This window comes from Macaca mulatta, chromosome 6, assembly GCF_049350105.2.
Source record: "Macaca mulatta isolate MMU2019108-1 chromosome 6, T2T-MMU8v2.0, whole genome shotgun sequence".
Classification (NCBI taxonomy): domain Eukaryota; kingdom Metazoa; phylum Chordata; class Mammalia; order Primates; family Cercopithecidae; genus Macaca; species Macaca mulatta.
The window spans coordinates 124,838,818-124,865,947 of record NC_133411.1 but is presented as its reverse complement, the minus strand read 5'-3'; the positions used below and the strand labels follow the sequence as shown (position 1 = coordinate 124,865,947).

Genomic DNA, 27,130 nt, shown 5'->3' with positions numbered 1-27,130 from the left:
AAAGGTTTTGAGACTGTTTAAATTTATTCAAACCTGTTATCTATAAGGAAGGCAATTCTTAATTATGAACTAAAATTTTGTATAATACATTTATCTTTTTCAAACTAAAAATTGTATTAAATATAAAAAAAGTAAAAAAAGAATAGAGTCCTAAAAATACCAAGTTTAACTACAGATAAACTACTTTTCAATACGTAAGTATAGAAAACAAAATAAACTTTTTTTGAAAATCACTAAAACTAGAAAGTCTTAGCACCACTTCTTACAAAATCACTTAAAAATACTCAACTAAGTCTCCTTATTTTGACGTGAGTGGGGGAAGAAAGCTCATTAGGAAATATCTATCAAGAGAGGTGAGGCACAGTCCAACTCCCTACTATATCTAATGTAGCCAGTAACTTTTAATTATCAAATCAGTATAAAAGACCACTAAAAACTACTTATGGAAAAAGCACAGACCTTGGCATCAGACTTACCTGGGTACAAACTCTAAACTGAGTAACCTGTATGACATCGTGTGGAAAAGAGTCATCTCAACAAGCTTGCATTGTTCAAACTCTGCACATTCCCATAAATGGACTGTTTTCAGGACTAGCCCTTGGCCAGCTCCTGAGAACTAAGCTCCGACCTTTCAGAAAGTTGTCCGATTAGAGTGTTTTTGTGTGCTGGAGGTCTTGGGCCATGCTGTACCAGTATGAGCAGAGACTTTATGTTAATAATGTTGATTTACAGTGAATATAAGCTTTTTCTCTGAGGATCTGAAGCTTAAGTAGCCAAGGTCAGTCATGCAGGCATGACATACCTATGTGACTGACCCCCAGGGTAAACTTCCCTGGTTGGGAATACTCTGTACACATTATCACATATTTTTGGGGAAATTAAACATGTCCTGTGTAACTCCAGTAGAAAGGAACACCTGACAGCTTGCAACTGGAGTCTTCCAGACTTCATCCCATGTGCCTTTGCTGACTTTACTCTGTATCCTTTCACTATAATAAACAATAGCATGAATATAGCAACTTCTGAGTCCAGTGCATCCTAGTAAATGATTGAGATGGTCTTGATGATCCCTGATGCAAACCTTCAAAAATCAGTCTCTTAAATTCCACACTGCATAGTTGTCACCAACTATTCTATTCCCATTTCTATTCTCACCACCCCTTTCAGTGGTAATTTCAGATAAAGTGACCATACAATTTATCATCCCAAATGGGGCAGTATTAAAAGTAAAAAGAAACAGCTATTAATACTAAATTATATAATAGGATGCAATATCATCATAATGTAATAACAGCCTGGAACAACAGCTATAAACCAGGACTATCCCTAGTTTATTGAAATGAATAGTCATCCCACTATTCACAGGTGATCCTATGGGGAAAGGAGTAAAATGTAAACAAAAGGCTTCTTGCTATAGTTGCTCCTATGTAGGGCACCTTTCTACACATCCACAATCCAAGGTTCCTTCCTGGCATCAATGTTAGATGGCTAAGTGGACATGTAACTACAGTTCATCCTTGAACAACATAGAGTTTGGGACTCCAACCCTCCAGGCAGCTGAAAATTCATGCATAACTTTGAATTCCCCAAATCTACTAATAGTTTACTGTTGATGGAAGCCTTACCAATGACATAGTTAATTAACACATATTTCATATTTCACAAAATATGTGAAATAATGTTTTCATGCCTGCTGGGGTACGACTTCATGAAATTTCCCAAAAATCTCCTTTTCTTGCTGTTCAACGGTCTGTATGCTGGATCCACTTATCTTGAAATGGAAAGCAATCACAGCTGCAGATCTCAATCTAAGGTACATATCAAGTGATTCAACTTTTGCTGGTAATGTCATGACATTCTCTGCTTCTTGGGGGCACTTCTACCATCACTAGTGGCACTTGGTATGGGAGTTACCATGGTGTTATTCAAGGATTACGATATTGAGTAAACATGATGAAAAATACATAAGAACCAGGAGAGATTACTTTTTGCTCATGGGGACATAGCAATTAGCAGGACATAGCAATTTAAGCAGATACTCAAAACACTTGACCTCACCACAAGGAGGTGACAACAAAATTATTATAGTTAATATATATAGTTAATTTTGTCTAGCTATAATTTATTTTAATTTCTGTGGGTACACAGTAGGTATACACATCTGTGGGGTACATGAAATGTTTTGATACAGGCATGCAATGCACAATAATCACTTCAAAGAAAATGGGGTATCCATTCCCTCAAGCATTTATCTTTTATGCTACAAACAATCCAATTATACATTTTTACTTATTTTTGAATGTACAATTCAATGATCATTGACTATAATCACCATAATGAGCTATCAAATAGTAGGTCTTATTCGTTCTATTTTTTTGTATCCATTAATCATCTCCACCTTTCTCCAGCCCCCCACTACCCTTCCAAGTCTCTCGTAACCATCCTTCTACTCTCTATGTCCATGACTTCAATTGTTTTGATTTTTAGATCCTAAAATTAAGTAAGAACATACAATATTTGTCTTTCTGTGTCTGGCTTCTTTCACTTAACATAATGATCTCCAGTTCTATCCATCCATGTTGTTGCAAATGACAATATCATTCTTTTTGCTAGTACTCCATTGTGTATATGTACCGCATTTTCTTTATCTATTATTCATCTGCTGATGAACGCTTAGGTTGCTTCCAAATCTTGGATATTCTACACAGAGCTGCAACAAATATGGGAGTGCAGACATCTCTTTGATATACTGATTTCTTTTCTTTTGAATATATACCCAGCAGTGAGCTGGATCCTATGGTAGCTCTATTTTTAGTTTTTTGAGGAACCTCCAAACTGCTCCCCATGGTGGTTGTGCTAATTTACGTTCTCACCAAGTGTACAAGAGTTCCCTTTTCTCCACAACCTTGCCAGCATTTATTATTGCCTGACTTTGCATATAAGACATTTTAACTGGGATGAGATGATATCTTACTGCAGTTTTGATTTACATTTCTCTGATGATCAATGATGTTGAGCACCTTTTCACGTGCCTGTTTGGCATTTGTATGTCTTCTTTTGAGAAATGTCTATTCAAATCTTTTGCCCATTTTTTGGTTGAATTATTAGGGTGCATGCAAATCTGAAATCCAGTGGGGGAGTCAAATCTTAAAGCTCCAAAATGATCTCCTTTGACTCCATATCTCACATCCAGGTCACACTGACGCAAGAAGTGGGCTCCCACAGCCTTGGGCAGCTCCAACCCTGTGGCTTTGCAGGGTACAGTCTCCCTCCTGGCTGCTTTCACAGGCTGGTGTTGAGCGTCTATGGCTTTTCCAGGCACACAGTGCAAGCTGTCAGTGGATCTATCATTCTGGGGTCTGGAGGATGATGGCCCTCTTCTCACAGCTCCATGAGGCAGTGCCCCAGTACGGACTCTGTGTGGTGGCTCTGACCCCACATTTCCCTTCCACACTGCCCTAGCAGAGGTTCTCCATGAGGGTCCCACCCATCTGTATCCTTTGTAATATTCTTTATAATAAGTGGGTAAATGTGTTTCCCTGAGTTCTGTAAAGTGCTCTGGGAAATTAATCGAACTGAGTAGGGGGGTCACAAGAATCCCAATTTACCATCACTCAATCAGAAGTACAGGTCACAACCTACTACTTGCAACTGGCATCTGAAGTGGGGGCAGCCTTGTGGGACTGTGTCATGGGATCTGATACTATCCCCATATAGACACTGTCAGCACTGAATTATAGGACATCCAGCAGGAGAACTGCTTGGTGTGTCGGGAACAAACTCCCACACATCTGGTGTCAGATGTATTGTATTGAGTGACTGTGGGGGTAGAGGCGAAAAACCATCTTGTATTTTCCTTTTACAACAGGTCAGCCACAAGTGAGATTTTAGTTTAATTTTTTGGTAGGTAAAAAATTAGTATCATTTAGTATCCACCCAAACTCCCAACTTTATTTATTTCTCCTCAAGGCCCTGGTGACACGGTACCTGAAATGACTTTATTCATTCTAACTAATTCAGATACATTTTTCCTCTTTGATACAACAGACTCCTGTTATGAGGACTGAATGGGGTAATGCTGCTTGAACACAGAGTAAGCAATGAACATATATTAACTTTTTGGAGCAAGTAATAATAGGAGTGAAAAGAAGAAAATTCTCGCTGTTACCAGGGCAGCCCTCATGAAATAGTTGGGAAAGTTCTTTTTCTTACTGTTTTGCTTTAGACCCCTATTAATAGGCACATCTGCTTAAAGAAACTAGACAGCCTGGGATGATACCAGGGCTCTGGAAACAACTCAAGTTACTGGTGACATTTCCATTGAGAAAGAAGAAAATATTTACTTTGAAAATAGTCTTTAACTTAGAAATCATTTGAATACCTATTTAGAAAATCATAGTTAAAAGTTATGGGAAATAAAGCCATTTAAGTTCTACCCCCTGCTTAAATTTTTACTTAAGTGTAACATACACACAGAAAAGTACAAAAATCATAACATATAACATAAATTTTCTGTATAATCAACACTCAAATCATGTTTTAACATTACTAGCATTATAGAAGCCTTCTCAGAGTCCATCAGTCACTATCAACCATCAAAGGTAACCAATACCCTACTTTCTAACACTATGAATACATTTTATCTATGTCTGAACCATATTAAAATGAGATCATAGGATATATGCTCTTTTGTGAGTGGCTTCTTCATTGTTATCTTTGTGAGATTTATTCAGGTTATTACATAATACAACAGCTAATCATTCTTAGTTGTACAGTATGCCATTGAATTAGAATATCACGTGTCCACTCTACTGGTGATATAAATTTGGGTTGTTTCCAGTATGGTGCCATTACAATTAGTACTGTTAGAAACATTTCTTACACATCTTTTGGTGAACATATATATATACACATATCTACTGATTATATACTCAGAATAGAACTCCTAGGTCAAAGAGTCGCGTAGGTTAAGCTTTAGTATATAGTGCCAAATAGACTTTCAAAACAATTATGCACACTTAGACTTTAAACAGCAGTGTATGAGAGTTTCTGCAGTTCTATAGCCTTGTCACCACCTTATGTTACCCATCTTTTAACTTTAACCATACTCAACGGTGTGTGGTGGTATATGATGATATTAACTTGTACTTCTCTGATATAAGACTGTGTACCATTTCATCTGTATTACCCATTTAGATATCCATTTTCATAAAGCCTGTTCAAGATTTCTGCTCATTTTCTATTGGTCTTTTTATCATTATTTTTTCTTAAACATGGTCTCACTATGTTGCCCAGGCTGGTCTCAAACTCCTGGGCTCAAGCAATCTTTCCACCTCAGACACCTGAGTAGCTGGGATTAAAGTGGTCTGTATTTTCTTATTGATGTATAGGAATTCTTTATATATTCTAGCTACGGTCTTTTGTCATATGTATTACAAATATCTTTGCCAGTTCGGTGGCTTGCCTTTTCATTCCAAGAGCAGAAATTTTCCATTCCAATAAAATCCATTTTTTCAGTTTTTTTCTTTTTAGTTAATATTGTTTTATGTCCACTTTAAGGAATCTTGGCCTACAGCAAGGTCAGGAAAGAGATTCACTCAGAAGAAAACAAAAGCTTTATTATTTTACTCTTCAAGTTTGGACCAAATTTATCTGAAATTGATTTTTGTGTATGATGTGGAGTGGTCTTACTCGATTTTAAATCATTATTAGATTTACTAATCAGAATACAATTTCCAGTATGCCTTTATTTTTTCTTTCTTAATTTTTCTAGTTCCATTGAATACCTACATGTTGCAGTCATCCTTTTTTAACTGTTAGAAGACCATCCTGGTAAAAATGCTGTCTAAATAGTTCCCCTTCACTTACATGTGTTTATAAAAGATCAGCAGAACCTACTAAATGTGCAGATTATACTGGGCAAAAAAGAAAAAAAAAGTTTGTGATAGCATTAAGTGTGCCTCTGGTAAACTAGGGAGTGGTAAAAAATATGGGTTGCCTATACAGACAGTACAGTACTGTGTTGAGGATACATGCTTTGAAACCAGGAAGACATACGTGGCTTCAAATCCCTGCTCTGTGGCCTTAAGTATCATTTCACTCCTTTAAATCTCAGAACTATCAGATAGAGATAAAAGTACCTACTTTTCTGGATTATCATAAAAATTGAGTTAAACAATTTAGATCGAGGGCCCAGCATAGTTCCAAAGACCCATTTAATAAATGGCAGCCAGAATTATTTATCTGGCTGTTCAAATTACGTGATAATTATAAAATTAAAATAGAAATAGAAAATTGTAATTCTGCTGATAAATACTGATATAAAACGAAGATGACTACATGCCACAACCACCAAGACACTGTGATTTGTTAACTTAGAAAGGAAAAATGCTGTCCACATTTAATTCAGAACAATACCAAGTGTAAAAAAATGTGAATACTATAAAAAAAGTATACCCTGCAGCAAAATGTCATTATAACTGCATGTTCTTAATTTATGAAAAAAATCTTAAAATTTAAAGCACTCAGATACTATGTTCAGTTTTAAAAAATCAAAAACCTTCTTCAAAAGACTTTCTATTAATTTTCTTTTGATTTAGCAAAAATTATTTGATATAATTAGAAATCTAGAGCCCTAAGGTCCATACACACTGATGATCTGTTACATGGACAAGGCCAACAAAAAACAAATAAACGACAATCTGAAGTGAAGAAATTAGGGGGAAAAATTAGAGTCTTGATAGTTCTAACCATAACAACAACAAAATTGCTGTTTCATTATTATTTCACAAGGAGAAAGACAAAAGGAGGTAAGACCTAGAAGTGTCATAGTAAATAGCACCCTCTTGTGTCTCAATTTTAAAATGATATAAAGTTTAAAGACAATTTCAATATAACAGGTATCTAACCACTACTGAGTAGCTATTCAGGTGCCAGGGATATAAAACCAAAGACCTAAACTCTGTCTTCAAGGAATTCAAAAGCTGGTGGGAGAAAAATTACTTCTAATTTACAAAAAAGAATAATATTTTAAATTGTCCTGCATTTTAATTACCTAGTATTCAAAAAATAAATATAAAAAATAAATAGATTCTGAATAATGCCTCCTCCAAATATTAACAGTTCTCCTTTCCCATGCTATTCTAGTTATAAAACATTCTTGTGTTTTCTTTGTCTTTACATCCAAGCCATAAACAGTGACCTATATATCCAGGCTACAAAGAGTAACAGGTATCTATTATGTGGCAGCTTAGTACTGAGTACTCAAGAGCACAAACTTTAGCATGTATACTCAAATTCTAGCTTTGCCTCTAACTCTGAGATCCAGGGCAAGTTATTTAACACTAAGCCTCAGTTTCTTATCTGAGCATAATAATGGTACCTATATTATAGAGTTGTTTTAGGGATTAAGTGAATAAATATAAAGGGCTTAAAACAATGTCCCACAAAAGAAAACACTCAATACACATTAGCTAGTATTATAACAAACACATGGAGAAATAAAAATGTACACAAGATAAAATAAAAATATCACAAATTACCCTTAAACAATACCACTTATTTGGCAGACCCCCTTTCAAGTTTCTAAGTCAAAAAAAATTTTGTTTCTCGGTTTAGAAATTTCTGTTAAAATTCAGGAGGAACATATCCTGCTGTTTTGAACCTACAATAATAAATGAAATAAAAAAGGGTTACACTGACATGTTATAAGATAGGAAAAGTCTTCAGTGCAAAAATTGGAGGCATAAATTTAAGGATACTAATATGCTGAAGCAAAAAAAATTTTTTTTCATCACCAGCAAGATGTTCTAGAGAGAAACATCTTGGTTTAACTCAAACCAATAACTAAAAAATACCATTACAAATACTGAATGTACCAACAGGTCTAGGGAAGACAAACTGAACCTAAAATCAGATCATTTATCTTTGAAGAACAATTATGAATGTAGCCTAGGTACACTCTCCAATATGTACTACTGCATGTACTATTAAGAATCTTTAAAGTATGGTGTTCAAGATATGTAAATAGCACTTGACTCAACATATGACTGCATTCTGGACTGGATTTCTACTACACTTCACTTGGACACTCACATGCCAGTGATGACAATGTTAGCAAAAACAGTCATTTAATGGGCATTTACTATGTACCATGCACTTAACACATAATGAACTCTTAATGTCAATATAGAGAAATTAAGAGTTGAAGAAAGGACCATCTATCTTCTGTATCACATCATAATAATTCTGAAAGAGTTTACATTAATGATTCTTTCTCTGTGGTTTATAGAAAGTTAACGATAGTAACAGCTAGCATTTACTTGGTACAGTTGATCTTTGAACAACAGGGGGATTGGGATGCTGACTCTCCACACAGTTGAAAATCTGTGTACAACTTTTGACTCACTAAAAACCTAACTACTAATGGCCTGTTGCTGACCAGAAGACTTATCGATAACATAAACAGTCAATTAGTACATTTTTTGTTGTATGTATTATATACTGTAATCTTACAATAAAACGAGCTGGAGAAAAAATGTTATTAAGAAAATAGTGAGGAAGAGAACATATATTTACTATTCATTTAGTGGAAATAGTTCATCATAAAGATCTTTATCTTCGTCTTCACATTGAGTACACTTAGGAAGACGAGGGGTTGGTTTTGCTGTCTCAGGGGTGGCAGAGATGGAAGAAGTGGAGGAGGTGGAATGGGAGGCACGAGAGGCAGGTACACTCAGTGTAATCTTTATTTTAAAAAATCTGTGTATAAGTTGACCCACACAGTTCATACCTGTGTTGTTCAAGAGTCAACTCTACGTAGTATTGTAGCATTAACACTGTTCTGAGTGCTTTAAGTATTTTATTTGAGCCTTCACAGTAATCCCATAAGACAACTACTTTTATCATCAACCATTTGCAGAAGAGTAATCTAAAGCAAAAGGTTAACTACTAACACTTAATGGTAGAGTCCTGATTCAAATCTCAAAAATCTAATTCCAGAACCGACATCAACAACAAATAATACATTATTTCTAATGTAGTAAGAAGCGATCATTTAGAAAATATGGAAAATACAGAAAAGTATAAAGCAAAAATCTGAACTGTCCATACAGCACCCACAAAAATCTACTGTTAACAGTTAAAATCTCATTCATAACTTCCTTTCAAGTGAAGAAATAGAAAAAGAAGTAACTACAAACACAGGCTTTTCACACCATTCTTTAAAGTGTTTCGTCTGCCTAAATCAAATGATAAATTTCAAGGAGAATAAAAGAAGTTAACAAAAGGATTCAACACGATGATTGTTAATATTAGGTGTTAACTTGATTGAAGGATGCCTAGATAGCTGGTAAAGTACTCTTTCTGGACGTGTCTGTGAGGGTGTTGCCAGAGAAGACTGACATTTGAGTCAGTGGACTGGGAGAGGAAGACCTGCCCTCAGTGTGGGTGGGCACCATCCAACTGGCTGCCAGCATGGCTAGAACAAAGCAGGCAAAAGAAGGTGAAATAACCTTGCTTGCTGAGTCTACTGGCTTTCATCTTTCTCCCACACTGATTGCTTCCTTTGGTTCCTCCTGCCCTAAAACATCAGACTCCAGGTTCTTCAGCCTTTGGACTCTTGGTTTTACACCATGGTTTGCCAGGGGACTCTCCGGCCTTTGGCCACAGACTGAAGGCTGCACTGTTGGCTTCCATGTTTTTGAGGCTTTTGGACTCAGACTGAGCCACTACTGGCTTCTTTCTTCCCCAGCTTGCAGACGGCCTACTGTGGGACTTTGCCTTGTGACTGTGTGAGCCAATTCTCCCTAATAAACTAACTCCCTTTCATATATACATATATCCTATCAGTTCTGTCTCTCTGGAGGACATTGACTAATACAGATGGAAAGTCATTAATGTGTCTTTGGAACCAGGAGGAAGACACTGAAATACTCAAGAAAGCAGAAGAAACGGAAATACAACTAATGTAGTAAATGATGTTGGCCATAATGTTAGTGCAGACTTCTGGAAGTACAAAGAAGTAATATTAGTTAAGTTCATATTATTAAGTCATAGGGCTATGATTTCAACCCAGGAAGAACTTTGAGATCAACAGTTTTTCTATGTGATAGAATGTCTGTATCAGTGTTCCTATTAGTGTGTTAGCAAAGAATCAATCTTGAATCAGGCCAGGGCCTCTCAAGTCAACATATAATAACCTCAGAAACTAGGAAAAAAAATGGTTGCCTTACTAGTTAAGTGATTTTTTAATCCAGAAAGATTTAAAGTAACAGAAATTATGATGTGAACCTATAATATTAGTATTTTCATGTTAAGTTTAGAAAGAATCTATATAGTTATTTAAATACTTACGCCTTAAAAAAATGTGGTATCATAAGAATACTTAACAGACTAGGCTTTTATAAATCTAAATTTCAACGTAAACCTGAATATCCAATTGGAATGGGTTGTTTTTTCTTTCTTTTTTTTTTTTTTGAGATGAAGTCTCACCCTGTCGCCCAGGCTGGAGTGCAAAGGTGTGATCTCAGCTCATGGCAACCTCCGCCCCCCCGGGGTTCAAGCGATTCTCCTGCCTCAGCCTCCCAAGTAGCTGGGTACAGGCGCACACCACTATGCCCAGCTAATTTTTTGTATCTTTAGTAGAGATGGGGTTTCACCACATTGGCCAGGCTGGTCTCAACCTCCTCAAACCTCGTGATCCACCTGCCTTTTTAAGCTGAAATATAAAGGAAAACTTGCCTACATTGATTGATGTATTAGAATGTTTAAGATAACTTAAGAATCACCATAATACATGAACTTCTAAAAATTAATTTGAGATATTTAAAAATTTGAGAAAGTTTGCCAAAATATGAGCATAAAAATAAAACATATTACATATATAAATTCAGTTTAAAATACAGGTACTCCTTGCTTTATACGGTACCATGTTAATGGATCTCAGCAACCACTGAACCGTGCAAAGTGATAAACATGGTTCCTGCAAACATGAATTATTACCATGGTATTCTGCAAAGCGAGGACTGCTTGTACTATAGGAAGCTTAATTATGTTTCAGTCCCTCCATTTAAGTGACTTAATTTGATTTGTATGTTGAATTTCTAAGAAAGAACCGGGTTTATGAATTTGTAAGGTTAATAAGTATTAATTTTAAAAATGAAAGTAAACTCTGAATAATTTCTTTCTGTGTATAAAACTACTCATGAGAACATTTTTTAAAGCTTATATTGACATAAATTGTCAAAACTATATTTAAACTCCCAAGCAAAAGCTGATTTTTAAAATGGTATTTGGCCTAAAAATACATTCTTCTACCTACAGTTGAATATGGTATGATTGATATTTTGAGCAGTGACTTAAAAAGAGTATAAATATTACAAAGGAGGTGGCTGGCAAGATGGCCGAATAGGAACAGATCCAGTCTGCAGCTCCCAGCAAGATCAACGCAGAAGGCAGTTGATTTCAGCATTTCCAACTGAGGTACCTGGCTCATCTCATTAGGACTGGCGAGACAGTGAGTGTAGCCCAGGAAGGGTGAGCAGAAGCAGGGTGGGGCGTTGCCTCACCCGGGAGGCGTAAGGGGTTGGGGAACTCCCTCCCGTAGCCAAGGGAAGCTGTGAGGGACTGTGCTGTAAAGGATGGTGCCACCTGGCCCCGATACTACACTTTTCCCATGGTCTCTGCAACCTGCAGATCAGGAGATTCCCTCAGGTGCCTATACCGCCAGGTCCCTGGGTTTCAAGCACAAAACTGGGCAGCCGTTTGGGCAGACACCATGCTAGCTGCAGGAGTTTTTTGTCATACCCCAGTGGCACCTGGAACACCAGCAAGACAGAACCATTCACTCCCCCGGAAAGGGGGCTGAAGCCAGGGAGCCAAGTGGTCTATCTCGCTCAGTGGATCCCACTCCCATGGAGCCCAGCAAGCTAAGGTCCACTGGCTTGAATATTTGCTGCCAGCACAGCAGTCTGAAGTCAACCTGAGACACCGGAGGTTAGTTGGGGGAGAGGTGTCTGCCATTACTGAGGCTTCAGTAGGTGGTTTAACCCTCACAGTGTAAATAAAGCCACCTGGAAGTTCGAACTGGGCGGAGCCCACCGCAACACGGTAAAGCCACTGTGGCCAGACTGCCTCTTTAGATTACTCCTCTCTGAGCAGGGCATCTTTGAAAGAAAGGCAACAGCCCCAGTCAGGGGCTTATAGATAAAACTCCCATCTCCCTGGGACAGAGCACCTGGGGGAAGGGGTGGCTGTAGGTGCAGCTTCAGCAGACTTAAACGTTCGTGCCTGCCAACTCTGAAGAGAGCAGCAATCTCCCAGCACAGTGCTCGAGCTCTGATAAGGGACAGACTGCCTCCTCAAGTAGGTCCCTGAGCCCTGTGACTCCTGACTGGGAGACACCTCCCAGCAGGGGTCAACAGACATCTCATACAGGAGAGCTCTGGCTGGCATCTGGTGGGTGCTCCTCTGGGACAAACCTTCCAGAGGAAGGAACAGGCAGCAATCTTTGCTGTTCTGTAGCCTCTGCTGGTGATACCCAGGCAAACAGGGTCTGGAGTGGACCTCTAGCGAGCTCCAGAAGACCTGCAGCAGAACGGACTGTTAGAAGGAAAACTAACAAACAGAAAAGAATAGCATCAACAAGGACCATAAGGATGTCCACACAAAAACCCCATCTGAAGGTCACCAACATCAAAGGCCAAAGGTAGATAAATCCATGAAGATGAGGAAAAACCAGTGCAAAAAGTCTGAAAATTCCAAAAACTAGACCGCCTCTTCTCCTCCAAAGGACCACAATTCCTCGCCAGCAAGGTAACAAAACTGGATGGAGAACGAGTTTGACAAATTGACATAAGTAGGCCTCAGAAGGTGGGTAATAACAAACTCCTCTGAGCTAAAAGAGCATGTTCTAACCCAATGCAAGGAAGCTAAGAACCTTGAAAAAAGGTTAGACAAATTGCTAACTAGAATAACCAGTTTAGAGAGGAACGTAAATGACCTGGTGGAGTTGAAAAACACAGCACGAGAACTTCATGAAGCACACACAAGTATCAATAGCCGAATCAATCAAGTGGAAGAAAGGATATCACAGATTGAAGATCAACTTAATGAAATAAAGCTTGAAGACAAGATTAGAGAAAAAGGAATGAAAAGGAACAAACAATGCCTCCAAGAAATATGGCACTATGTGAAAAGACTTAATCTACGTTTGATTGGTGTACCTGATAGTGACAGGGAGAATGGAACCAAGTTGGAAAACACTCTTCCGGATATTATCCAGGAGAAATTCCCCAACCTAGCAAGGCAGGCCAACATTCAAATTCAGGAAATACAGAGAACATCACAAAGTTACTCCTTGAGAAGAGCAACCCCAAGACACATAATCGTCAGATTCACCAAGGTTGAAATGAAGGAAAAAATGTTAAGGGTAGCCAGAGAGAAAGGCTGGGTTACCCACAAAGGGAAGCCCATCAGACTAACAGCGGATCTCTCTGCAGAAACCCTTCTGGCTTATAAGCCAGAAAAGAGTGGAGGCTGATATTCAACATTCTTAAAGAAAAGAATTTTCAACCCAGCATTTCATATCCAGCCAAACTAAGTTTCATAAGTGAAGGAGAAATAAAACCCTTTACAGACAAGCAAATGCTGAGAGATTTTGTCATCACCGGGCCTGCCTTACAAGAGCTCCTGAAGGAAGCACTAAATATGGAAAGGAAAAAACGGTACCAGCCACTGCAAAAACATGACAAATTGTAAAGATCATCAACACTATGAAGAAACTGTGTCAACTAACGGGCAAAATAACCAGCTAGCACCATAATGACAGGATCAGATTCACACAAAATAATATTAACCTTAAATGTAAAAGGACTAAATACCCTAATTAAAAGACACAGGCAAATTGGATAAAAGGTCAAGACCCATTGGTTTGCTGTATTCAGAAGACCCTTTCAAGTGCAAAGACACACACAGGCTCAAAATAATGGGATGGAGGAATATTTACCAAGAAAATGGAAAGCAAAAGAAAGTAGGGGTTGCAATCCTTATCTCTGATAAAACAGACTTTAAACCAACAAAGATCAAAAAAGACGAAGAAGAGCATTACATAATGGTAAAGGGATCAACGCAACAAGAAGAGCTACCTTTCCTAAATATATATATCCCAATACAGGAGCACCCAGATTCATAAAGCAAGTTCTTAGAGACATACAAAGAGATTTAGACTCCCACATAATAATAGTGGGAGACTTCAACACCTCATTGTCAATATCTGACAGATCAAGACAGAAAAAAAGCAAGGATATTCAAGACATGAACTCAACTGTGGACCAAGTGAACCTAACAGACATCTACAGAACTCTCCACCCCAAATCAATAGAATATACATTCTTCTCAGCACCACATCACACTTATTCTAAAACTGACCACATAATTGGAAGTAAAATACTCACCAGCAAGTGCAAAAGAACAGAAATCATTAATGAACAGACTCTTACCACAGTGCTATATCAAATTAGAACTCAGGATTAAGAAACTCACTCAAAACCGTACGACTTCATGGAAACTCAACAACCTGCTCCGGGGTGACTACTGGGTAAATAATGAAATTAAGGCAGAAAAAAAATGAGTTCTTTGAAACCAATGAGAACAAAGATACAATGTACCAGAATCTCTGAGACACAGCTAAAGCAGTGTTTCAAGGGAAATTTATAGCACTAAAACCCCCACAGGACAAACTGGGAAAGATCTAAAATCAGCACCCTAACATCACAATTAAAAGAATTAGAGAAGCAAGAGCAAACAAATTCAAAAGCTAGTAGAAGACAAGAAATAACTAAGATCAGAGCAGAATTGAAGGAGACAGACACACGAAAAACCTTTCAAAAAAATAAATGAATCCAGGAAGTGGTTTTTTGAAAAGACTAACAAAATAGATAGACCACTAGTCAGACTAATAAAGAAGAAAAGAGAAGAATCAAATAGACACAATAAAAAATTATAAAGAGGATATAACCACTGTTCCCACAGAAATACAAACTACCATCAGAGAATACTATCAACACCTCTACACAAATAAGCTAGAAAATCTAGAAGAAATGGATAAATTCCTGGACATATACACCCTCCCAAGACTTAAACCAGGAAGAGGCTGAATCCCTGAACCAGACCAATAAAAAGTTCTGAAATTGAGGCAGTAATTAATAGCCTACCAACCAAAAAAAGTCCAGGACCAGACAGATTCACAGCTGAATTCTACCAGAGGTACAAAGAGGAGCTGGTATCATTCCTTCTGAAACTATTTCGATCAATGGAAAAAGAGGGACTCCTCCCTAACTCATTTTTTGAGGCCATCATCATCATGATATGATACCAAAGCCTGACAAAGACACAACAACAAAAAAGAGAATTTTAGGCCAATATCCCTGATGAACATTGATGCGAAAATCCTCAATAAAATACTGGCAAACCGAATCCAGCAGCACATCAAAAAGCTTATCCATCATGATCAAGTCGGCTTCATCCCTGGGTGGCAAGGCTGGTTTAACACACGCAAATCAATAAACGTAATCCATCACATAAATAGAACCAATGACAAAAACCACATGATTATTTCAATAGATGCAGAAAAGGCCTTCGACAAAATTCAACACCCCTTCATGCTAAAAATTCTCAATAAACTACATATAGATGGAACTTATCTCAATAAGAGCTATGTATCACAAAACCACAGCCAATATAATACTGAATGGGCAAAAGCTGCAAGCATTCCCTTTGAAAATGGCACAAGACAAGGATACCCTCTCGTCACCACTCCTATTCAACACAGTATTGGAAGTTCCGGCCAGGACAATCAGGAGAGAGAAAGAAATAAAGGGTATTCAAATAGGAAGAGAGAAAGTCAAATTGCTTCTGTATGCAGATGACATGACTATATATTTAGAAAACCCCATCATCTCAGCCCAAAATCTCCTGAAGCTGATAAGTAACTTCAGCGAAGTCTCAGGATACAAAATCAAAGTGCAAAAATCACAAGCATTCCTGTACACCAATAATAGATAAACAGAGCCAAATCATGAGTGAACTCCCATTCACAATTGCTACAAAGAGAATAAAATACCTAAGAATACAACTTACACGGGATGCGAAGGGCCTCTTCAAGGAGAATTACAAACTACTGCTCAAGGAAATAAGAGAGAACACAAACAAATGGAAAAACATTCCATGCTCATGGATAGGAAAAATCAGAATCATGAAAATGGCCATACTGTCCAACGTAATTTATAGATTCAATGCTATCCCCATCAAGCTACCATTCACTTTCTTCACAGAATTAGAAAAAAGTACTTTAAATTTCATATGCAACCAAAAAAGAGCCTGTATAGCCAAGACAACCTTAAATAAAAGGAATAAAGCTGGAGGCATCATGATAACCTGACTTCAAACTATATTATAAGGCTACAGTAACCCAAACAGCATGGTACTGGTACCAAAACAGGTATACACACCAATGGAACAGGACAGAGGTCTCAGAAATAATGCCACATATCTACAATCATTTGATCTTTGGCAAATCTGACATAAACAAGCAATGGGGAAAAGATTCCCAGCTTAATAAATGGTGTTTGGAAAACTGGCTAGCCATATGTAGAAAACTGAAACTGGACCCCTTCCTTACACCTTATACAAAAATTAACTCAAGATGGATTAAAAACTTAAACATAAGACCCAAAATCATAAAAACCCTAGAAGAAAACCTAGGCAATACCATTCAGGACATAGGCATGGGCAAAGACTTCATGACTAAAACTCCAAAAGCAATTGCAACAAAAGCCAAAATTGACAAATGGGATCTAATTAAACTAAAGAGCTTTTGCACAGCAAAAACAAACAAACAAACAAACAAAAAACTATCATCAGAGTGAACAGGCAGCCTACAAAATGGGAGAAAATTTTTGCAATCTATCCATCTGACAAAGGGCTAATATCCAGAATCTACAAGGAACTTAAACAAATTTACAAGGAAAAAACAATCCCATCAAAAAGTGGGCAAAGGATATAAACAGACACTTCTCAAAAGAAGACATTTATGCAGTCAACACACATGAAGAAAAGCTCATCATCACTAGTCATTAAATAAATGCAAATCAAAACCACAATGAGATACCATCTCCCTCCAGTTAGAATGGCAATCATTAAAAAGTCAGGAAACAACAGATGCTGGCAAGGATGTGAAGAAATAGGAACGCTTTTAAACTGTTGGTGGGAGTGTAAATTAGTTCAACCACTGTGGAAGACAGTGCGGTGATTCTTCAAGGATCTAGAACCAGAAATACCATTTGACCTAGCAATCCCATTACCAGGTAAATACCCAAAGGATTATAAATCATTCTACTGTAAAGACACATGCACACGTATGTTTATTGCAGCACTGTTCACAATACCAAAGACTTGGAACCAACCCAAATGCCCATCAATGATAGACTGGATAAAGAAAATGTGGTACATATACACACCATGGAATACTATGCAGCCATAAAAAGGATGAGTTCATGTCCTTTGCAGGGACATGGATGAAGCTGGAAACCATCATTCTCAGCAAACGAACACAGGAACAGAAAACCAAACACTGCATGTTCTCATTCATAAGTGAGAGTTGCACAATGAGAATACATGGACACATGGAGGGGAACATCACACACCGGGACTTGTCAGGGTGTGGAGGGCTAGGGGAGGAATAGCATTAGGAGATAATGCTATCCTACATCTACCTAATGTAGATGACGGGTTGATGGGTGCAGCAAACCACCATGGCATGTGTATACCTATGTAACAAACCTGCACCTTCTGCACATGTATCCCAGAACTTACAGTATAGTTAAAAATATATGTATCACAAAGCTTTTCCTCACAGAATTTCAACTATTAAATATTGAAGGTATGATAGAAGAAAAACCCCACCATTTGATAAACACCACAAATATTAATAATTCTTTTAGGTAAGAATGATCAATAGATACTAGGATGAATGAACAAATATATGATTAGAAAAAGTATATTTACATAGTCTCAAATATTCCCCATAATATACTAGCACAATGGGAAAATGAAACTTTATGGTGCATAAACCTGTTGGACCCCACCTTAACCAAGTGATCATCACGTATCACAAGTAGTGGAACAAATGGACACCATATACCTCTTGATATGATGCACTATGGACATAACATCATTTCTGTGGCATTCTTGCCAAAAATGCACAGTCTAAATCATTATGAAGTATCAAACAAACCCAAATAGGGGAATATCAAAATAACCAGCTAGTACTCATCAAAAGGATCAGTATATGAAAGACATGAACGAAAGACAAAGTTAAAGAATTGTTACACAGTAAAGGAGATAAAGGAGACATGACAGCTAATGGAATGTGTGAATTACATCCGGAATGAGAAAAGGACATTAATGGGACAACTGGCAAACTGTAAACAAGGCCTACAGATTATATAGTTGTGTATCAATGTTAATTTATTGGGTTAATAGCTGTACTGTGGTTAATGTCAAATTTGGGGAGTCTCCCTACCATGTCCAATTCCTTCCTGAAAACCAACCATTCTACATTAGGACATGATGAATTTACCTTAAATCAAAGAAGGAGACCAACATAAGCTGAGTTTTTCTCTTAAACCTACATTGAAGGGAAGAAAATAAATTTTAAGTCACTTCCAGCTCCAAAATTCTGATTTTAAGCACTTGAGTTCTAAACTACTTCCTTCACTACTGTGAAGTAACTAAGAAAAGTTTGTCCACTATATTCTAAATCATTTGCTGGTTGTTTACATAAATTAGTTCTAATTCTTACAACAACGCTGGTGAGATAAGTATGAATATCAACACTTAGAAAAAAGAAAACTGGGGAAAGATGAGACTAAGTAATTGCCTAAAGTTATACAACTGTTAGGTGACAGAGCCAAGATTCAAATCCATACTACCTGACTCTAACACCCTGACACTCTAAACTTGACACCATGATGCCTCCTAAATGAACTGCTAAGACATCAATGAAACATGTAAATTATAAGAGCAGGTATCATCAAATTTGATACCAGGATTTGATACCAGGATTTGTCACAAATAAATAGCAACATAAATAACTAAGAATTATTATATTTGCAATTGTTGGAAATTAGACTTCTCAAGCATGAAAATAACACAGGAAAATAATTTTAGGAATCCTGCACAACTCTAACAATCTGACCCAAACTATTTTTAAAAAATTGGGGGTTGCCCAAAAATATATGAGAAACAAATCTTATTGAAAACAGAAAGTTTTAAATAACCGGGTAACACTGTATAATGTAGGAGGCAGAATTTTCCTAAAATGATCCTGGGCATTCACTTGAGTGCCTGGAAAATAAGCTCGCTAGGCCAGGGATCCCTCTTGCTCCAGCAGGAGGAACTGTACCAGAAACTCATCTGCTTCTGGGACCAGGAGTTAGTTTATCTCCAACAGGAGAGTTGCAAATTCCCATAATTTCCAAGTGCTGGACGGTTGGTTTTCCCAGGCAATTTTAAAAAACAGGTGGTACCCAAACCTACATAGCCCAAGGCTTAAACAGTATATCTGTTACCCCACCAACAAGTGTACTTTCAGGCCTACCATCATGATAGATGAGAACAATAACTGGGTGGGCCTTCATTGGCACACCACTGTATGTTCAGTCGGTCAGCAGCACCTACCTCACCATAATTTGCTAGGTGATGCTGGGAAGATCAGAGACCTTTCTTCACTTAAGGATTCTTGGCTTATAAATTTCCCCAGTGAAGACTATTTCTTATCACATAAATGTGTCATATAAAATTCATTCCAAGCCATCAAACAACATACAGGATAAACAGATTCACAAATGCTTCTAACAATGAGAAAGTCAGAAAGATTAAAAAAAAAAAACCTATTTACTTAATTCAGTTTGTGTACTAACAAAATAATATTTTACATGCCTTTCTCACAAATACATGCTTTAATGATAATGTTAGCTAAAAACCATGTTAATCATTTAGTCATGGGTTTCACATGAAATATCTTTTTTTAATGTGCACACCTACTCTGTGAGTTGGTGTTATTATTATTCCTGTTTTGTGGATGAGGAAAGTTAGGGTCAAAGAGGTTAAATAACTTGCCCAAAATTACATAGCTTGTATATGGCAGAGCTGAATGGTTTTAACCACTACAAGATAATAGATAGCTTTAATTCACAAGTCTTTTCTAACAACCTCATGTCTGTAGGCAACATGTTGAAACAAGTATACTTTACAGGTAAAAAAAAATTAAGGTCTACAAAGAATAAATAACTTGCTCAATATCATACTAACTTAGCATCAGCAGCTACGAATAAAATAATTCCTGAAAAGGTAGTCTAATGGTACTGTAATAATAACAAATGTTATATATGGAGTTCCAGTTTAAATATACATTCTAACAACATGGTCAGAACGTATCTTTCTAAACCTAAGAAAAGTTTAGCTGTTAGTTCTCAATTTTGTTATTTTTTTTTCAACTAGCTACAACTGAATAAGACTGATGCTCTGATTACTGTTATATGTGGTACAGAAAACTATAATAGAAATTTGGAATTATCCAGTGAATTTATATGCCTCCATTATCAGCTTGGCATAATAAACTAATTAAGGACAATACGACTGCTTATAAATAACTCAACCCAACATTAATATTTGATAAACTTTTATTCTCATCCTGTAAATATTTTAACACTTCCAACTTCCAATAACAATATGCTACAACAGAAAGGACGCCTTAAAAATCTAGCTATTAACTCTCAGATACATGGCAGTTAATATCACACTAAAATGGTATATATCAATAACAAAAAATGTCTACCCCTTTTTTCCAAACTTACAAGGAATTTTAAAAAAGAAACAAAAGAAAACAAAAACTGATCATTCATTTGGGTAGCTGGTGTAAATTCTGTGGAATACTGATGTAAATTCAGTACTGGTGGAATAGTGGTGTAAATTTCATATCGAATTTACTAATAATGCCTTCTCCCAGATTTTATACAAGATACAAACTCATATTTGGGACAACATATGCATACCTCAGAGACACTAACTCTCTGTATTAAAATATATGCTTCCAGTTATATGAATGGTATCACTTTAATATTTAAAATATCAAAATTATAAGCATAGGCTTAATAGTTATATGCTGAGTTTTCTTGATCTGTTCTCTAAAAGAATATGCAAGACCAAGAGGTTTTGATGTAAACTCTTGGTTTATAATTTTCCACTTTTACTTTTTACATTAAAATTGCCTTTCTCCAAACTAGAGGATGAACAAACTAAGAAAATCAGTTCTCTCTGAATAGCTATTTGATGAAACAGAAGCAGAAACAATAAGCTACTCACTTCCATCTTTGTTTATTCAACCAATGTTTTTAAAGTGACTGACTCATGTATGCTCAGTACACTCCCTCTTCAGTATTTAATGAACTGTGGTAATTGAAGGGGAAAGATCACAACCAAAGAACTTCCAACATGTTTCTGGTAGTGATAGACATAGTACCTATAAGGTGAATTACAGAAATCTTTTTTTGTGACACAATACATCAGCATGTGGTAACTCAGGGGTATTGTAAAAACAGCTCTAGCCTACTTTAGTAATAGGAAAATGACAAAGTCCTCCTGAAATCCTTTTTTCTATATGTTACCTAATATCAAAGCAAATGATCAACGTGTGAAGCATGGCTAAAAAATTTTGCAAAACACAGAAGACAGTTTCCACTTTCCATGAGTACACGACAGAATTTACTTCGGATATGACATATTAATAGCATGTTTGTTCTTTGAAAACTCCCCATCTAATCCCCTTTGGAGACAGAACTACCTTCTCATAACAAGATCAACCACAGTATCAAAATAATAATCAATGGTGAGGACTTAATCTCAGGACACAAGCATAAAATACTTCTGATTTACCTGTAGGAAAACACACATTTGCTTTGGTCTTTCTTAATTGCAATATTTGTTAAATAAGAGACTAAATTTGAAATGGTACACTTTTTCCTGTTTGTCTTCCTATAATTCCAGTGGCTAGGCTCAGGTAAGTAAAAACTGTTTTGGAACACAGTGTGCATGTCTACCACTCTCTTCAGTCATGGGTAACAGAGAAATAGAAAACACAGTTCTGCATTAATTTTTTTTCTGTAAAAATATAATGCTCTCTTGACATAAGGATAAAATGAATTAACTACTCCCCTAGGTGGGATAAACTAAGAAATGTAAGAATAAACAAAGTTACAACGCGATGCAATATATAGTCCTGATCAACCCTTCAATGTTATCAAAAGCAAGATTTGGCTTCTTTTTCTTTACTAGAAAAGCCTTGAGAAAGCAAAACAAAACTTAGCAGTGTTTCTCAAGTAGGCCCCAGGAGGAAAGTGAACATATACCCAAGGGATCTTGGGGCACCTTTCCTTCAAGCTCAAAATTTCTTTCAAGTCTCCACTTAGAGCTTTAAATATTATTAAAATTTTGTATTCTACCTCATAATATACACATGTTTACTTTCATTTCCTCATTGCCACCAATCTTCAAAACAAAGGAAAAACATATACCAGGAATATGTGCCATGATTATGTTGTGGTTTCATATAACTTTGATACCTGGCTCCTCCCAAAAACCCAGTTTAAGAATTATAGATTTAAGAGTAATGTGGCAAATGAATAGATCCATTTATCATTTATCTTCTTTTTTATTTCATTAACAATGTTTTTATTTATATTTTTTTGAGACAGGGTCTCACTCTGTTACCTGAGCTGGAGTGAGTGGTACAATCTCAGCTCACTACAAGCCATCCTCTCTGGCTCCCGCCTCAGCCTCCCGAGTGGCCGGGACTACAGGTGCAGAACAGCATGCCTCGTTAATTTTTGTAGAGATGGGGTTTTGCCATGTTGCCCAGGCTGGTCTCGAACTCCTGGGCTCAAGTGATCTGCTCAGCTCAGCCTCCCAAAGTGCTAGGATTACAGGTGTGAACTACCACACCTGGCCACAATGTTTCTATTTTTAAAGCCTTAGCCACAGTGCTAAGAATTTATTACCTAAGTTGTCTGCTTGGGTTAATTTCTTGTCTATTCTGTAACACCAACTAGAGCTCAAACCATGCCTCCTTCTTGATAACTTCAAAAGCCAATTTTATCTGTGTACTGGGAAGCAAGGTGCTAAAAGTGCTAGATATTTTAGGAGAGAGGAGACTGTATGAGTAGTCATCTAGAGGTATGGGAGAGTAAATGGACCGGGGAAACAGAAAATGATTCTTGGGTAGCATAAAGGACTCACTGAGCTAAAGGATCATTAATTTAAAGTGAGACTGGTAAACATGGTTACTTTTTTTTCCTCTACGTGTGTTCAGATGTATGGGTGTGGACAAGGAGTTAAGTGTACACAAGGCTATATCACTATCATGACTATGAAATTTAAGCTGGAATAAGGAAAGTAAGATCAGTAAAATCAGAGACTGAAAAAAAAATAGATTTTTAAAACAGGGTTCCAATAGGTCTAAACACTTCAAAACTGTGAAATTGAGATTATGGAGGGGTTACAGTTTAGACAAAGATAAAATATAGAAGTGGGTACATAGTGAGATGGAATGCAGGGCAAAATTTATCGGCAGAGAGGAGTTTCAGATTTGAAGACACCAGGATATTAGAAGAATTATACATATGAACAATGGAATCACCAAGAATTACAAAACAAGCAGTACTGGAATGAATGCCAGTAAACCAAGAACCATAATCTATTAGGAGACAATTTTCCATGGATCTTGTGTTTCCGCACATATTGTGAGCAGAGGCATGGACTGTCTTTGTTCTGGGCTATCTTTTTAAGCATGCTTGTGTATCAAACAGCCCTGGAAAATAGACAGTGTCTTCTTCCACAGCAAAGGATAGGTTTCCTTACACTCTTGGAAGAGACAGTCTCTTCCTTCCAAACAAGGGCAGACAAGCTTAGTATCCATTATAAAAGATTCCAGTTCCCTAAGCTTGGTGTTCCTCATCTGTCATTTAATCCATGGTGTGTGCAGGTATCATCTGGACCTCTTCATATCACCCCTTGGGAATCAGAGAATTCATGCAAGCAAATGCTGTCACTTTAGCTAAAGTTTTTGCTATTAGTAATAAGGTCCTTTGTCTCTGGCCCAGAAATCTCCTGTCTTCTGCCAGCATCCATGAAATTATGGTAGGTTAACTTCTTAGCTTGCAAGTAAAGCAAATCTCAGACACTTCACAATTCTTAACAAAATCTCCACTGAATGAGAGATGGAGATGAGTGATGACTATAACTAAATGGATAGAAGGTGGTATAGTCTGATAACATAAGATAAAATTTGGAGGTGTTTGAGAAGAAAGAATGGTCTGGAAAATGCAATGAGAAGCTAAGAGTACACCTCCAGGTTCAAAGGCAGAAAGAAGCAGGAGAGAAAATGGCTACTACCTGAAAGGGTTGCAGGTAGTATCATCAGGGAAGCAAGATTTAATTTAGAGCAAAATTAAAGTAATATTAACAGAAGAGGCTGAAGATAAAAAGAAATTTGCTGATGACTGACCTTGAGTTCCAGAGACTTTATGAAAGATTTTCAGGAAACACGGAGAGGTAGGTTTTAGGGTTAGTTTTGGATACATGTGTTAAGAAACCCACGAGTCTTGAGATCCTTGCTGTAACTTACATGAGCAAGATAAAAGGTCATGATGAAATTAGTTATGATAGTTTTAATCAGATCAAATATTTGCTTGTTTCTATGTCCTTTGACCACTTTTACCAACAAAAATATCTATTATGAAATGCTTTATTTCTTACTAACATCATTTTAGAAAATTTAGAACATATAAGTTTTTAAAAATTTAAATGCCAAACTGTTATTTAAGATAGTAAGAAGCAAGTGTTAACTTACTTGAATTAGATCTAAAATGCCAAGTTCACTTTCTGAGGAATCCACACAGAAGACAAAATATAACGTTGCATAATGTCTATAAATCAGTTTGTTGTCAGATCCTCCAATTAATCTAAATGACAAAAAAATTGTAATGTTATTGGAAACAAAATGCAAAACATTTTCATTAGCTCAAGCAAACTGACAATTTGTTTAAAAACCACTTGTCAAATGAAAGGTGACATTCAATGGCAAAGCATTTAAGTGAACTTATTCAGAGACTAGGTAAATTAAGATGGCTGTTTTCTTCAGCAATATCAAGTAAAAGAAGCCAGTGCTTAATTTCAGTTCATTCATTCATTAAACCGTTCTCTGAGTAACTACTGTGTGCCAGGTACTGGTAGTGGGGAAGGAGCAATAAACAAACATATCAGAACATCATCAGATAGTGGCAAGTGTTACACTGAGAATCAAAATACAATGATGATATATTGATGGGTTCCCTATTTCAGGCTGAATATTAAGCAAGAGTGACATTTAAGCTGAGATCTAATGATAAGGAGTTGGCTTGAAAAAAATTTAGAGAAGAGCATTTCAAGCTAAGGTAGTAAGTAATAAACGGCCATTTCATCAAGAACAAAGCATGTATGTTCAGGGAAGAGAAAAAAGGCCAGTAGATAAGAAAAGATTAGTAAATGATACAGTCAGAGAAGTAGGCAGAAATTAGATCATGGGGCATTTGTAAGTGCTTACTAGTATTTAACTCCATACGTCACAGTAAGTTACACAGCTTAAGACTGATTATCAACTAGAAAAAAAAGAAGAATGACACTTCTTAAGTTTTGGATAGATTCACCATCAAGATCTCTTCCAGAATTACATTGTTTTGAAATATAAATGCAAGAAAACTAAGCTAGGATACTAAATTCTTTAATGAAATACTTTTATTTATAATGACTGGAATTTTAGTATTTTAAAAATAATAATTTAGGAATCATTCCAAACATCTTATAATTTTCTAAATATAGTTTAGCTATTTCATAGTTAAGTTTGCAATAATGAATTCACCTTCTTAAAAGACCTCTAAACACTTAACATAATTTACAATCAAGGTTATATGAAACCAAAAGTAAACTAACATCCATCCCAACAGAATATAGGAAAATGGCATTTCTTTCTCTCTCTCTCTCTCTTCTTTCTTTTTGAGACAGAGTTTCACTCTGTCACCCAGGCTGTGACAGAGCCTGGGTGGCGCTATCTCAGCAGCCTCCGCCTCCTGGCTTCAAGCCACTAAAGTAGCTGGGATTACAAGCGCGCACCACCACACCCGGCTGATTTTTGTACTTTTAGTAGAGATGGGGCTGGTCTCGAACTCCTGAGCTCAGGAGATCTGCATGCCTAGGCCTCCCAAAATGCTAGGATTACAGGTGTGAGCCACCATGCCCGGCCAGCATCTAGTTTTTATGCAGTAAAAATAATACTAAACTTACAAGTTCTGTAGAAACAACTTCTCAAGGTATATACTACTTCTATGTCCTCTAATAGCAAAAGGAGAAATGATCTTTGACAAGAATAAAAATTTCCTACTATCCTAGATACTCCTCTAGAGAAGATATTTAATTTTAAAATATCTACATGCAATTTAAAGATTCTGAGAGTGTATTTATAGACTGTGACTGCAATTGTTCCCTGAAAGAGGTAAAAAGAACACAAATAGGAGGCTTCACTTCATTCTGAATCAGCAATTTAGTGACTATCTTAAAATTTTGCTTTACTTTAAAAGGAGAGCAAACTTCTGAAGAATATGTTTCAAAGAGGCCATTAATGCTATTAAAAGCAAGCAAAAATATTAACGTGGCAAGTATATATTTTACCTTTAAAAATATAATTTTATCTTTAAGCTATAGTATAATACTGATAAAAATTCCTGTACAGAATGCAATACATCATATACAACCACAGGATTGAGAAATCCTGTTAGTCCAAATAACTCATTTTATAGAGGAGAAAACTGAGGCCCAAGAATTTAAGTGACCTGTCCAAGAAAATCAGCCTCTTAGTAACAAAACTAGGATTAAACTAGATGTGTAGCCTCATCTCTGCTGCAATATTTGCTTTCTATTTTTTGTAAGGTTAAAAAAGAACAATCACAATTTCAAGCCACAATTTCTATTTCAAATAGCACCC

At 36.7% G+C, this 27,130-nt stretch overlaps 1 protein-coding gene across 5 annotated transcripts in view; it reads right to left on the bottom strand.

The window, feature by feature from the left end:
* Positions 1-27,130, bottom strand: part of AP3S1 (adaptor related protein complex 3 subunit sigma 1) — a 158,330-nt gene that overhangs the window by 106,448 nt on the left and 24,752 nt on the right. For all 5 annotated transcript variants that reach the window (XM_028849668.2, XM_015140612.3, XM_001086177.5 and 2 more), the window contains exon 3: positions 24,965-25,076. In XM_028849668.2, the coding sequence (XP_028705501.1) occupies positions 24,965-25,076 (112 nt within the window). The remainder of the gene's footprint in view (positions 1-24,964; positions 25,077-27,130) is intronic.